The sequence below is a fragment of the Toxorhynchites rutilus genome, chromosome 2, assembly GCF_029784135.1.
Source record: "Toxorhynchites rutilus septentrionalis strain SRP chromosome 2, ASM2978413v1, whole genome shotgun sequence".
Classification (NCBI taxonomy): Eukaryota; Metazoa; Arthropoda; class Insecta; order Diptera; family Culicidae; genus Toxorhynchites; species Toxorhynchites rutilus.
In genome coordinates, this window is record NC_073745.1 from 103,693,849 (window position 1) to 103,707,622 (window position 13,774).

At 38.3% G+C, this 13,774-nt stretch overlaps 1 protein-coding gene across 4 annotated transcripts in view; it reads left to right on the forward strand.

Annotated features, from left to right (window-relative positions):
• The window catches only part of LOC129765200 (MOB kinase activator-like 2), a 409,346-nt gene that overhangs the window by 12,792 nt on the left and 382,780 nt on the right, over positions 1 to 13,774 (forward strand). For 2 of the 4 annotated variants that reach the window (XM_055765222.1, XM_055765230.1), the window contains exon 2: positions 4,429 to 5,860. Coding sequence is in view for 1 of the 4 variants with exons in the window: in XM_055765230.1 (XP_055621205.1) it covers positions 5,856 to 5,860 (5 nt within the window). In the remaining 3 variants the exon portion in view is untranslated. The remainder of the gene's footprint in view (positions 1 to 4,428; positions 5,861 to 13,774) is intronic. The other 2 variants (XM_055765220.1, XM_055765221.1) reach the window with 2 other exon arrangements.

Genomic DNA, 13,774 nt, shown 5'->3' on the forward strand with positions numbered 1-13,774 from the left:
ACATTCGCGTTTTAACTGGTCCGACATGTTAAACGTCAAATCAAATTGAGAGGAACTTCAATGAATTGTTTGATTCGCGTTGATTATGAAATTGGATAAAAAAAAAGGATTCCAAAGGAAGTTTCGCATTGAGTGCGACAACAGGTATGAAACATAATTTGAGGAAATTATTTTTCTGTAACTTAATCAATGTTTATGTCATACGAAAATAATGTTGATTTTCATAACATTCAAATTACATTCGAATGCCCCTTCCATTCGAATATGGCGTCGTTTGTTTACGAAATTCTGCTTTTTAACTGTTCCAAGAATCAGTTAACGTTCGCCCAGTTAAAAAGCAGACCAGTTCAACCAGGGATCAGTTAGCGAACGATTACTGTAGATGATTATAAGAAACAATTGAAACGCTACCTCACCTAGCCCATCTTTTTGCCGATAATATCCTTCAACTGGACAGATCATTTCATCGGAAATTTGCATGGTTATGCTTGTAGGTCAAAAAACAACAAAACTGCGTTTTCCCAACAATAATGGTGTTGTCGATTACGTCTCCTATGCAATCATGGGCAGTATGGTGCACCATCTATGGTTGGTCGTGACCGAAATAAATAGCCGCAGTAAACAACTGCAACAGAAACATCCACTTAGAAAAAGTGTAGTAGGCTAGAAATATTGTGGCGCGGGAAAAACATCATGTGTATAAATGCGTGTGTCGTGAAGTTCTTAGGTTGCACATAAATTAAAAAAAATAAGTTCATTCATTACCTTTCATTTTAGAAGTGTGTTAATTTCATCCTGAAAATTCAATATTAATTTCGAAAATTTCAAATTCCTCAATACCCCCAGGGTTCATGTTTAAGCCCCCTTTTGTACAACTTTTATGTAAGCGACATCGACAATTGCCTTACACAAAATTGCAGCCTAAGACAACTTGCAGATGATGGAGTGGTGTCTGTCGTAGGATCTAACGAATCCGACCTGCAAGGACCCTTACAAGATACTTTGAACAATTTTTCAACCTGGGCCATTGGGCTAGGGATCGAGTTCTCCACGGAGAAAACAGAGATGGTGGTTTTTTCTAGGAAGCATAGACCAGCAAAACCAAAGCTTCAACTTTTGGGTAAACCGATCACTCATGCTATGTCATTCAAGTATCTTGGGGTCTGGTTCGACTCCAAATGTACTTGGGGGGCCCATATTAGGTATCTGAGTAAAAAATGCCAACAAAGAATAAACTTTCTCCGTACAATTACCGGCACCTGGTGGGGAGCCCATCCCGAAGATCTTATAATGTTGTATCGAACAACTATTCTCTCAGTGATGGAGTATGGCAGTTTCTGTTTTCAATCAGCTGCCAAAACACACCTCATTAAACTCGAGCGAATTCAGTATCTTTGTCTCCGTATCGCGTTGGGATGTATGCCCTCAACGCATACCATGAGTCTCGAGGTTTTGGCAGGTCTATTCCCACTAAAAGATCGCTTCAATTTATTATCTCTTCGGTTCTTCATCCGGTGTAAGGTCATGAACCCATTGGTGATCGGAAATTTTGAGCAGCTGATCGAGCTAAATTTTCACTCCGGATTCATGAGTTCATATCATGAATTCATCTCCATGCAGGTTGATCCTTCTTCGTATATTCCCAACCGTGTTTGTTTCCCTGACTACATCAATTCCTCTGTGCATTTTGATCTGTCCATGAAGCAAGATATCCATGGATATTCAGATTACCAACGATTGAGGATCGCTCCAACGATCTTCGATGAAAAGTATGGGGGTATCAATTGTGATAATATGTACTTTACCGATGGGTCCACTATAAACGAGTCCACAGGATTTGGAGTGTTCAACGAATTTTTTAGCACCTCACACAGTCTTCAGAATCCTTGCTCTGTGTATATTGCTGAATTGGCAGCAATACATTGGGCGCTGGACAGCGTCGCCTCACGACCTGTTGAACACTATTACATTGTAACTGATAGTCATAGCTCTGTCGAAGCTATCCGTTCAGTGAGGCCGGAAAAGCACTCGCCGTACTTCCTTGAGAGAATACGAGAAATTTTGAGTGCTTTATCCAGACGCTGTTATATCATTACCTTTGTCTGGGTCCCTTCACATTGCTCAATTCCGGGTAATGAGAGGGCTGACTCATTAGCAAAGGTAGGTGCGATTGAGGGCGACATTTATCAGCGTCAAATCGCCTTCAATGAATTTTATTCTTTAGTCCGTAAAAATACCATCGCTAATTGGCAACGCAAATGGAATGAAGATGAATTGGGCCGGTGGTTTCACTCAATTTCCCCTAAGGTTAGCCTCAAACCGTGGTTCAAAAGTCTGGAATTGAGTCGGGACTTTATTCGCACCTTCTCCCGACTCATGTTCAATCACTGTTCGTTAGATGCGCTACTCTTTCGTTTCAATCTTGCCAGTAGCAATCTCTGTGTTTGTGGCCAAGGTTACCACGACATCGAGCACGTTGTTTGGTCGTGCGAGGTGTATCTTGTTGCCAGATCGAATTTAGAAAACTCCCTTCGGACCCGAGGTAGACAGCCCAATGTACCGGTGAGAGATGTGTTGGCTCGGTTAGACCTCGATTACATGTCCCTAATATATGTTTTCCTTAAAACTATCGATCTTCGTGTGTGATTGTCCGTACACCCTTATCCTCTCCTTTTTTTTTCTCCTTCGCGAGCGACTGTTTCCCTTCTGACTAACTATAGAATAAGCTGAAATGTATATACATAATAGATATAATAATAGATTTAAGAATTGAGTATGATGAGTGTGAGTGTGAATGCGAGTGTGAACATTGTACAATATCCTTATATCCCCTCCTTTTCCAAAAGAAACTATGTCACCCTTCTAATCTCGAGTCGACCGCGAGTAATCGGTTTCCTACTTTATTAACCCTAGATTTAAGGAAACATGTTGATATATACTAATAAAAGTATAGCTAAAAGTTCGGCTCCTTTAAACCTATGTAACTGAGCCTGTAAAAATAAATGACTTAAATTTAATAAAAATAATTCCTCAATAAATCTGTACTATATTACAGCCATGGAATGAGCCAAGGTGATAATGCAAGAAAATTTGATAATCATCAGCACAGATGAGGAGCTCAAGCTCCTCAACCAAGTTTGTCATAAGTTCTGGTTACAACGCCATATTAATCCTGCGTTGTGGGACACATCTTTTCGTTTTTTCATCTTCATACTTTGTCGAAAAAGGCTTCAGTGTGGTTACAAACAACTTGAAACCGAAGGAACCATCTGAAAATCAACGAACGCGGGGATTTAAGGCTTCAACTAACCAATACTGAACCGTGTTTTGATGTTTTGTAGTTGCGGATAGATTGGTTTGTGATTTGAATGTTTTATAGTTCGTGAGTAATTTGTATTAATTATTACTTGATATTTACTAAATTTTACGTCTATTTATTTTGTCGAATATGGTGAGAAAATTATGCTTTCTCTGTAATATAGTGACTTTCAACACTTTTGGCTGGTTTGGCTTACACACATAACTTTCATTTTTTGGAAGATATTGGGAGTTAGAATTGAACTTGTGATCTTTTGTGTGAGAAGTACGGATGATATCACTACGCCAGATCGCCTCCATGAAGAAATAATGTCAAGGTAACTCATTTAACTAACTGCAATGTTTTCAAATTGATAATTAAAAGAAAATAAGAAAAAAAGTATGACTTCATTCTGGAAAAGTGGTCTCTTGCCCAAAATAGTTTGAGAACCTCTGGTTTACGACATGAGATTACTTTCTAGTCGAAATTTTGACTATTTTCTTTTCGTACAATAAATATCTATAGGAGCGGGAACCGACACTGATATTGTGCAAATGCTCTTGATGCGTACTGAATGTGAACCAACCATTATACTCATCTCATATTTCCAAGATGATTTTTCAAGTTTCACATACAAAATGGTTATGGGCCAAAAGGGTCAACCAGTAGAGCCCGGTGGGCCGTATGTTGAGTATAGCTGACCTAGACCGTTACATCATCCGATGAATACGATGCATTCTGTGAAATTAGTATTCGAACAAAAAAGCTGGTGGAGGATTGGGCTCGAGACATAATTGACGTAGAATTACTTTTTGTTATATATTAATTTTGTGTATATTTGAAAAAAATCACCGTTAAGTGAAATGTTAAAGAGAATTGAAAATCGCAGAGATCATATTGTATCTTGACGCTAAAATAAATATAGAAGATTTTCTTCAAATAACGTTTTATTCTAAATCAGACATATTCTGAGATATATTCTATTGAAAGTGTACCGATTCTTACTTGGCAGGGCTTGATACGCATATCATTTGCAAATCACTTAAACTTGCTATCTCATATTTGTAAACTTTTGATAGTCACATTTTATTAATGTTCTTCTAAATTTTGCTCCATCCTTTCGTCCCTAGCCCACAGTGTAATCCGAGCGCAATGCTAGAATTTTCCAATTTTCCTACACGCGCCAGCTCAGGAGAGGGAGACGAAATCTAGAGAGATACAATAACACACCACCGCCGAGAAGACACAAAAAATAACAAATCTAACGATTACACCGCAGCGCAGAACAGAGAGAAAGAGAGAGCAGTGAAGAAAGAGAGCACGAGAGAGAGAGAAAAGAATGAAACAGTGTATAGCGTGTTAACCAACCCAGTCAGCCAGCCTTGCTTGCACATAGCGGCGTGAGTGAGTGAAAATTTGTTGTGTAAGTCCTGAGGTGAAAAGCGGAAGGAAAATCTTGCTCCCAGACACGGCTGTGCGACTTTGGAAAAGTACCGTAATATCCTCGTCTGGGGTGCAGCATCCAATCCACACGACAAACGGGGTTTGCTTTTCATCCGATAATAGAGCGTTCGGTGTAGTGATTTTGGGAGCGCTGAAACCAAATTTCTTTCGGTTGGGTACGGGATAGAGTGGTACCTATTTATAAACAAAATAACAAAAACTAGACGTCAGACGCGTCGTCGTTGTCGCATTCGGAAAAGAAAAGTCATCCACCAAAATTTATAGTTTGTGTGTGGTCCGCTGGGGAGCAAAAAAAAAACAGAAAACTCAACTTGGTGGGTGTTTGTGTGCACACGATAGCCTTATTTGCTCGGTCGAGGTATCCTTGCTCCCATGTGGAGGAGCACTTTAGTAATATTTTGCTTCCCCCTGCTACAGTTGAAGGAATCGAAACTAGGTTATCTGCCAGGGAAGGATACTTATCTTCGTTCCCCTTTGCTGTAGTCGTGTGTCATCACTCTCGGCGACCGACCGCATAAAGTAAAAACGAACTTCAAAGAAAAATAATCAATGGTTTAGAACAAGTTTGGAAGCGCCCAGCGCTGGAACGAATACGGCTCGGTTCTCTCCGAAGAAAACGTCTCCAGAAGATTGACAGTCTGGGAAAGTGAAAAAGTTGCTATACTCTACTAGAAAAAAAGGAAATGTGCCCGATTTGATAACGAACGTTTTTATTCTCTTCCCAAGGGTGGTGTTAAAGTTTGCTCGCCGTTTAATCAAAGTGCAGATTGGTGAAATCGAAAAAAAAAACAACAGCAAGAACATCCCGTTTTCCCGAGTAAGAAGGAAAAGTGTGTTGTTATATAAGAGTGTGTTTCCTCGCGTGCTTGTTTAGTGAATATAGCGGCAAACAGGCCACCGAAAAAAAAGTGTGCTGTCCGACGAAGCTGCAAAGTCAGCAATCAGGGGAATCGAGCGAACGAATAACGCAATCTTTTTTGTGTTATTTTTTCCTTTCTCGTCTACCTTTATTGCTGAGTGACCCGGAGAACTAAAAAAGGCCGTCAAACTGGAGCGACTTCCAGAATATCTGCGCGATACCGTGGACTGGTTTATGGGGTAAGTGACCGCAGTTCACTAAAATTTGCAAAGGTGAAAAATTAACTTGTTTTGTCTGATGTTTTCCGTGGTTTTGGTGTCCGTCTCGGGGAAAGATTTATCACGACGGCTAGCAAATTTTCCAATGCTGACGAATGCTATAAATAATAACAATAATAATAAAAGAGAACGGAGCAGGTTTTCTAGTGCCATTGTTGTCTGGTGACGGCAGTGTTGCTAGATGAAAATTTCGATACTTTTCTATTATCCAGTAAACATATACCATGAATTCTGCTTAAAAACATTTTAATACATCACTCCATAACCTGAAGAAATTTGAATTTGAAATTTGTTGTTTAACCCTTTATAAGGCCATGGAAACTAGAAACAAGGAATTGACTCAAACTTCAGAGAACATAATCTTTACATGAGGAAAACTACATATTTGCTTTGAAAAAAATAAACTATTGAAACATTTGAGGAAATTAGTAACAATATGGTTGCCACTGCCCGTTAACCCTACAAAACAATGTTTGTCGCTGCCTTGTAAGCATATATATATATGTATATATATATATATATATATATATATATATATATATATATATATATATATATATATATATATATATATACATATATATATATATATACATATACACATATATTTTTTTTATATGGACTCACAAAGAAAAAATTGAAAATTTGTATTTTCATCAAATACACCCTTTATTATATTGAAAAACTGCATAAACTCACACAGTAGATCCTAAATAGAACGATTACAATGAAAAACTTATCAACTTGTTGCATTTTCAACGATTTTAAACAGAATTAACTGTCTGCGCTCTAAAACTTTATTTGGTTTGTATTTTATACACTTGAATTAAGAATACTTAACCTAAAGTCTTGGCCTTGAGAAAGAGCATTTGAAAGCCACTACCTTCACCGACTGGTTGTTAGTTGGAATTTTCAACAAAAATTTTCCATTAATATAACATTTTACTTCTTCTACTGCTTCGAATTTGCATTTCGAACGAGCGATTTACGCGCAACTGATTTCCACAGCATGAGAAGGAATGCTTCCAAAGTTCGCCAAACCATCTTATCACCAAACAAATCTTAGAGAACATCAGTTTCGATTGGTACACAAATCATCAAAATCCGTTCGCAACAATAATAGTTAATAACGTTGAAACTATTTCATAAGAACGTGACATGTCAGCACGGGCCACCACTGACTTGGTACACTTACTGAAAGACGTAGTCCTACGTGTGCGACAAGAGGGAACATAAATGCTAGCATATATGAACTGTTTAAAGTAAGTCACAGTGCGTCTGAACGAACTACGGCTGAACGAACAGCTTTGTAACATTTGTTATCCACCGTCGCAGAGTTAGTTATTGTATTTTTTTATCTGTATTTTAGTGATTTTCAACTCATTTGGCTGGTTCGTCACTTTTTACTTCCATTTTTGGAAGAATGTCGGGAGTGAGAATTGAACTCGTGACCTTTAGCGTGAGAGGCATGGATGTTACCACTACGCCAAATCGCCTCCTTAGTTATTGTAACTTTTCCTATGAAATCTCTCGTGACATCTTCGTTACGATTGTGAGATTGTGCTGTTCTTCAAACGTTAGTAATAATTATTCTTAAACATCATAATAATTATAGCATGATTCAAAGAATTATACAAATTGTGAAAAAGATGTTAAATAAAAATTAGGAACATTCAAAAATATTGGAAAACTCTCATTTCGATTATTTTTTATGATACTTATTAATCTTTCGCAAAAATCATCTGACGATAAAACATATCATACGATTATCAGAAAGTAGCAAAGTTTTAGGATTATTTGATCTGGACCGTTATATGGTCCAGAACCCCATTGAAACACGCCAAGAATGTTTTAAGGGGGTACTAACATACAATAGAGAAAAAGAATTCGAATCGTTTGACTTCAATTTTTGATCTCAATAATGATTTTGTTACAAATAACACACTTTCAACTCCGTTACTTTTCATGCTTGAATCACATCTGATATCACTTTCTCTGGATAGTTTGTAAAACGTCGTCCTTCTACTATATGTTGTTCAGTTTTGGGAATAGAAAGAAGTCATAGGGGAGCATATCGCGTGAATACTATGAATGTCTATAATCTCTTATCTCCGAAAACAACTATCTTCGAATTTCAACATGGATTCGTAAAAAAGCGGTCAACTACAACAAACCTCATGGCGTTCACCAGCTTTATACAGGGTTTTCCAACTTTAAATTCCGAAAGTAAATTGAAATAAAACACACTTAGAATTCGAATTTCGATGAAACTTTTATTTCAAATTAAAGTTTGGTTTATGCCATTATGTGTGAAATACAACATCATTCAAATGTCCACCTAGGGCTTCCTCGCACACCTTGATCCGGAACAGGAAATTTTCGATGACTTTTCGGCACATATGGGGCTGTATTTCGGTCATAACTTCACGAATGTTGTCTTTTAAATGTTCAAAAGTTTGCGGAGAGTTGGCATAGACACGGTCTTTCGCATAACCCCACAAAAAAAAAGTCTAGCGGGTTCAAATCGCATGATCTGGGCGGTTAATTGGCATCACCAAAACGCGAAATTATGCGTCCCTCAAATTTCGTTCGCAATATGGCCATGTTCGGTCGTGTTGTGTGGCACGTGGCACCATCCTGCTGAAACCACATGTCATCCGTATCCATATCTTCAATTTGTGGCAAAAAAATCGGTTAACATGCGGCCATAGCGCTCACCATTCACAGTTACCGTCTCGCCGTCCTCATTTTCAAAGAAATACGGCTCGATGACTCCACCAGACCATAATGCGCACCAAACAGTGACTTTTGGCGGATGCAATGGCCTCTCAACAATCACGTGTGGATTTTCTGAGCCCCATATACGGAAATTTTGGGTGTTCACATAGCCACCGAGCTCGAAATGTGCCTCATCGCTGATGAAAATTTGATGCGAAAATTCAGCATTTTGCTGCTGTTGTTCGTTCACCCAATCGACGTATGCCCGACGCATTCCATGGTCACCACGCTCTAATTTTTGTTCCAGTTGGACTTTATATGGATGTAGGTGCAAGTCCAAATGCAAAATTCGCCACAATGATGTGTTTGACAAGCCCAATTGCTGAGCACGCCGTGGAATCGAAACATTCGGGTCATCCTCCACACTGGCAGCAACAGCAGCAATATTTTCGGCCGAACGCACATTACGATGATGCACAGATTTCACAATATCCGCTACGGATCCAGTTTGTTCGAATTTACGCACTGCATTAGCGATTGCGATCCATGACGACCAAAATCCGTCCGTAATGCTCGAAAAACATTTGCCGGTTTTTCATCATTTTTATAGTATACTTTAACAAAATTAACACGTTGTGCGATGCTAAAACGATCCATATTGTAAAATGGCAGACATTCAACTAACGATATGACGCTTTGGTTGACAGCTATGTCAAACGGTTGTCAGCGCAGGGCTGTATACTTTCGGAAGCCCGAAATGGAAAATCCTGTATAATCTGAAATTGAGAAAAAGCAACAAGTAGACGCCATTTATTTCGATTTCTCTAAAGCGTTCGACAAATTACCTCACGACCTCCCCATTACGAAACTTCGTCACCTGGGTTTCCCTTACTGGATCACAGAGTGGTTGCGTTCCTATCTGAATGAGCGGAAGGCGTTCGTCAATATCAACGGTTCGAATTCTCGTGTGTTCCCAATCACGGTGTGCCACAGAGCAGCGTGCTGGGGCCATTCATTTTCGGGCTGTTCGTGAACGATCTGTGTTTCCGATTAAAATCACGAAAGCTGCTTTACGCCGACCACCTGAAGATGTACAGATCCGTCGCATCTCACCTCGATTGCTGTGCACTTCAGGCCGATATTGATGAATTGCAAAAATGGTGCGTTGAGAACGGCATGGAGCTAAGTGTGAAAAAGTGTAAGTCTATCGCATTTTTTCGCCGACAATCACGAATCGAATTCATGTATTCAATCGGGTCCGTACCCTTGGAGTTTGTTCGTTCCATCCGCGATCTCGGTGTGACCATCGACAACAAGCTTCGATTCAACGAACACATCAACGTAACCACCGCCAAAGCGTTCTCAGCCCTAGGATTTGTTCGACGTAGTACCAGCAACTTCCAGGATATTTACGCCATGAAGACACTATACTGCTCATTAGTTCGTAATATCTTGGAATATGCGGTATGTGTGTGGGCTCCATTTCACACAACCCAAACAATCCGAATGGAGAGAGTGCAGCGCAGCTTCATTCGTTACGCCCTTCGCTCACTACCGTGGTCTGACCCAACGAACATGTCCAATTACGAAAGCTGCTGTAGACTTATCGCTCTCGAAACGCTTGCCTCCAGACGATCCAATCTACATCGGGTTTTTGTCTTTGATTTTATTTCGGGAAACAGCGACTGTCCATCATTGTTGTCCAGTGTTTCGTTTTATGCATATTCCTGTCAACTTCATGAGCGTGACTTACTGTTTATTAGACGACATAGAACCTCTTCTGGTCTCAATAACCCGTTGGATGTTTGTCTTCGTTTGTTCAATAGTGTTTGTGCAGTAGTTGAATTTGACATGTCTAAAAATGTATTTAAAAATAGGATTAAGGGTTATTAGGTTAAGATCAGTCTGTGGAATTGTTTTCTAACATTCGAGATGTTGAAATAAATAAATATGGAATTGTTTTATTTCATATGTATCGGCCTTTCTTCTTATCGTCCACCAACAGTCTTCTAAACGAAGAGTCAACTTTAAAGAACTTTATCAGTTACTTTAATTTTTAAATAATTAATTTTTTTAATATTAAACAATTGTGAAATTTTATACAAAAAAATGCTACGTTACTGTCATTTGAGAGGTGGACATGTTGCGTTGTTTTGAAATACAATTCATTCCTCAAAATACCAGTAACGAACTGAACTTCACGCTTTTTCAATTTCAGCTAATATAAACTTACTAATGTTAAATTGACAAGATACATATAATCAAGAAGATTTAAAAAAAATATTGAGTTCTTAGAATCAAGTTAATCCATTAATAAAATGACTACCGGACATCACTAGGTGCAATTTTCATAACAGTGTTTCGCAGCAATTCATATCTTGAAATAAAAACTAGAAGTGGGTTATATCTTTGATATAACCGCAAGGCGGACGTAGGACTGACGTTGGCTTAGTAATCGATAGGACCCCACACACAGCACATAATAAATAAGCATAAATAAGACCCCCTTCTCAACAATTCCAACTTCCCAACAACGACTATCGATTGCGCATTCGAAAACAAGTAATTTTATAACGCTGCTTTCATAAATGTGATTTCTTGGATAAGTAATATAATATCCACTACACCATATCATACCGTATTCTTCACCACCAAATCCATAGTCACTGGCACCCATCGGTATCAAATTATCATCGATACCTCGGTTTTCGCTAAATGCTCCGTTCGGTACGACTGCAGAAGAGAAATAGAATTGGAAAAGAAGAGCATAATGCACAGGCCTGAGCGTGACCTTCCGCATCTCATATCGCCGCATCAACTAAATGGATTTCCAGAGCGTGTGTGAGTTTGTATATGGTTTCAATAACCTGTTTTCAAAAGTTATTTTTATGGTATTGAAACAATTTTTCGAGTCAATGAGCAGCAAACATATAACACTTGGACATATTATCCTTTGTTTAAAAAACAAAATGTATTTGGTCGCAATATTATATGAATAGAAAACAAATAATCGCTGGAAATTATGATTTTTGCGATGCGAAACATTTTCCGTTGTCCATTCTATACATCCAACATTTAATAAGAAAATATTGTATTGTTGGGGAAGAATAATCTTCAGAAGCTTTCCTGTTAATTGCATTTGATTGAAAAATCACAAAACAAAATGTATTTGGTCGCATTATTATATGAATAGAAAACAATAAAATAAAGTCTTTCACTTGAATGTTAAAGTACAGATCCAAGAAGAACTTTCAGATTATTTTCAGCAACGATAACATCTTTTCGGTTTCTTCTCGAGGCTCGATGCTCGCCAGTGGTTAATGCCAACTCGATAACCACCGAACGAAAAGAGTTGCGCGCCTGTACGTGTGTGTGGCGCCTGCTCCGATGCCTCGAGCGGAAACAATTTCCGATGCTGGTACTTTCTTCATCGCCTTTTTAGTGGCAACCCGCTCCTCTCGAGTATGGATGAGTTGTTGGTATTTTTATGGGTAAAATGAATTCTTTTTTTACGCGACTGGTGCGTGCGCGTAAAAAAAATCACGTAATCTCGAGAGAATTGCGTAAAAAAAGATTGCCCGCCCCTCGCTTTCTCGCGTAAAATGAAATCACGTAAAGCAAATCGCGTAAAAATGAATCCAGTGCATTCACATAATTTATTTATAATTTTTTTAAAAATACGATTTTGAGAAAAATGAATTTAAATTTTTAAAATAATAATTCTTTTTCCAGTGTAAAATTTTAATGAAAAATTGTTTTTTTTTTATGAAAATATAAACAATTTTCCTACATTTCATTCTTCGATCAAAATTTTGTAAGTGGTATACTAGATTTGTAGGGAAAAAAATGCAGAAAATAAAAAAAAAATACTCTCCCCTTTTCAAAAGTTGTCTAATTTTTTGGACATTTAAGGATGGAAAGTTACTTGAATGACTAATGTCGTTACACCCACAATGTTTCGCTTGGCATGGAATTCGTTATACGTCCTTCTAAAAAATCAGTCGTAATTATAAATATGATAAAGAAAATTGTGATTCTTCGTAGTTGCCAGTGGTAAGGCGGGTAAGACGGGCAGTGGAGGTAAGATGGACAGGTGGCTGATTTGTTTAGATACATTATGAATTTCTAATTTCTGTTAATGAGAACCCCTTCCACATTTTATTCTATAGTTTTTAAGTCCCCCTATGACATTGAATACTGATCAAGAGTGGAAATTCTATTCGCTGATGGTTGTATTTCGGTTTGTGAGTTAACAGAGAAGCGATATTAGGTATGTACGGAAAAGTAAATTTATTTGTGAGTGGAACATTTGAATTATTCAAAAAATTGTATTGGCGTGAGTGAGATAGTAGGAGTGAGATTGACTGCGAAGAGTCCGTTTATTCTATTCCTAAGGAATGCCCAGCTTCCTCAATAAACGGAAATCAAATTGGCAAAGGTGGACTGTCTAGGAGGTAACTGGAACCACAAGCAAATCGCGGGCTATCTCGCCGCGAATAACGAAAATCGCGGGTAACGCAATGAAGTACTAAAAATGCGTTCCAAACTCCAAGAATAGATTTTTCAGCATGAAAACAATGTTTTATCAATACATAAATCATGAAACTATCCATCTACAAGGTCATGTACACCAGTGGTCGGATAATGTGAAAGCTATGACCAAAACAAAAGGGCATGAACCTATCTTTCACTAACAAATTCTGGGAAGGCTTATAGATTTACTATGGAGCTCGCTGTCGCGAATAATCCGCACCGCGGATCATCCGCTCGTGGATAATCGGGGTTCCACTGTAATTCTATAAAGCTTCCCAAAATTTGTCAGTGAGATGTAGGTGCTTGTTCTTTTGATTTGGTCATAGCTTTCATATTATCTGACCACTGGTGCGCACGACCTTGCAGATGGATAGTTTAATGTTTTCTGTATTGATAAAACATAGTTTTCATGCTAAAATATCTTTATTTCGTGTTTACACCTCATTTTTATTCATATATCGCGTTATCCGCGATTTTCGTTATTCGCGGTGACCTTGTTAGACTATTTCGCGGATAATCGGGGTTCTACTGTATTAGCGTGAAAAGACGAGAGAATCTCTTTCAAGGGATATTAATTCCGACCGCAAAGAGTTAACTGACATTCGTGATGAGTTCAGAATTTGG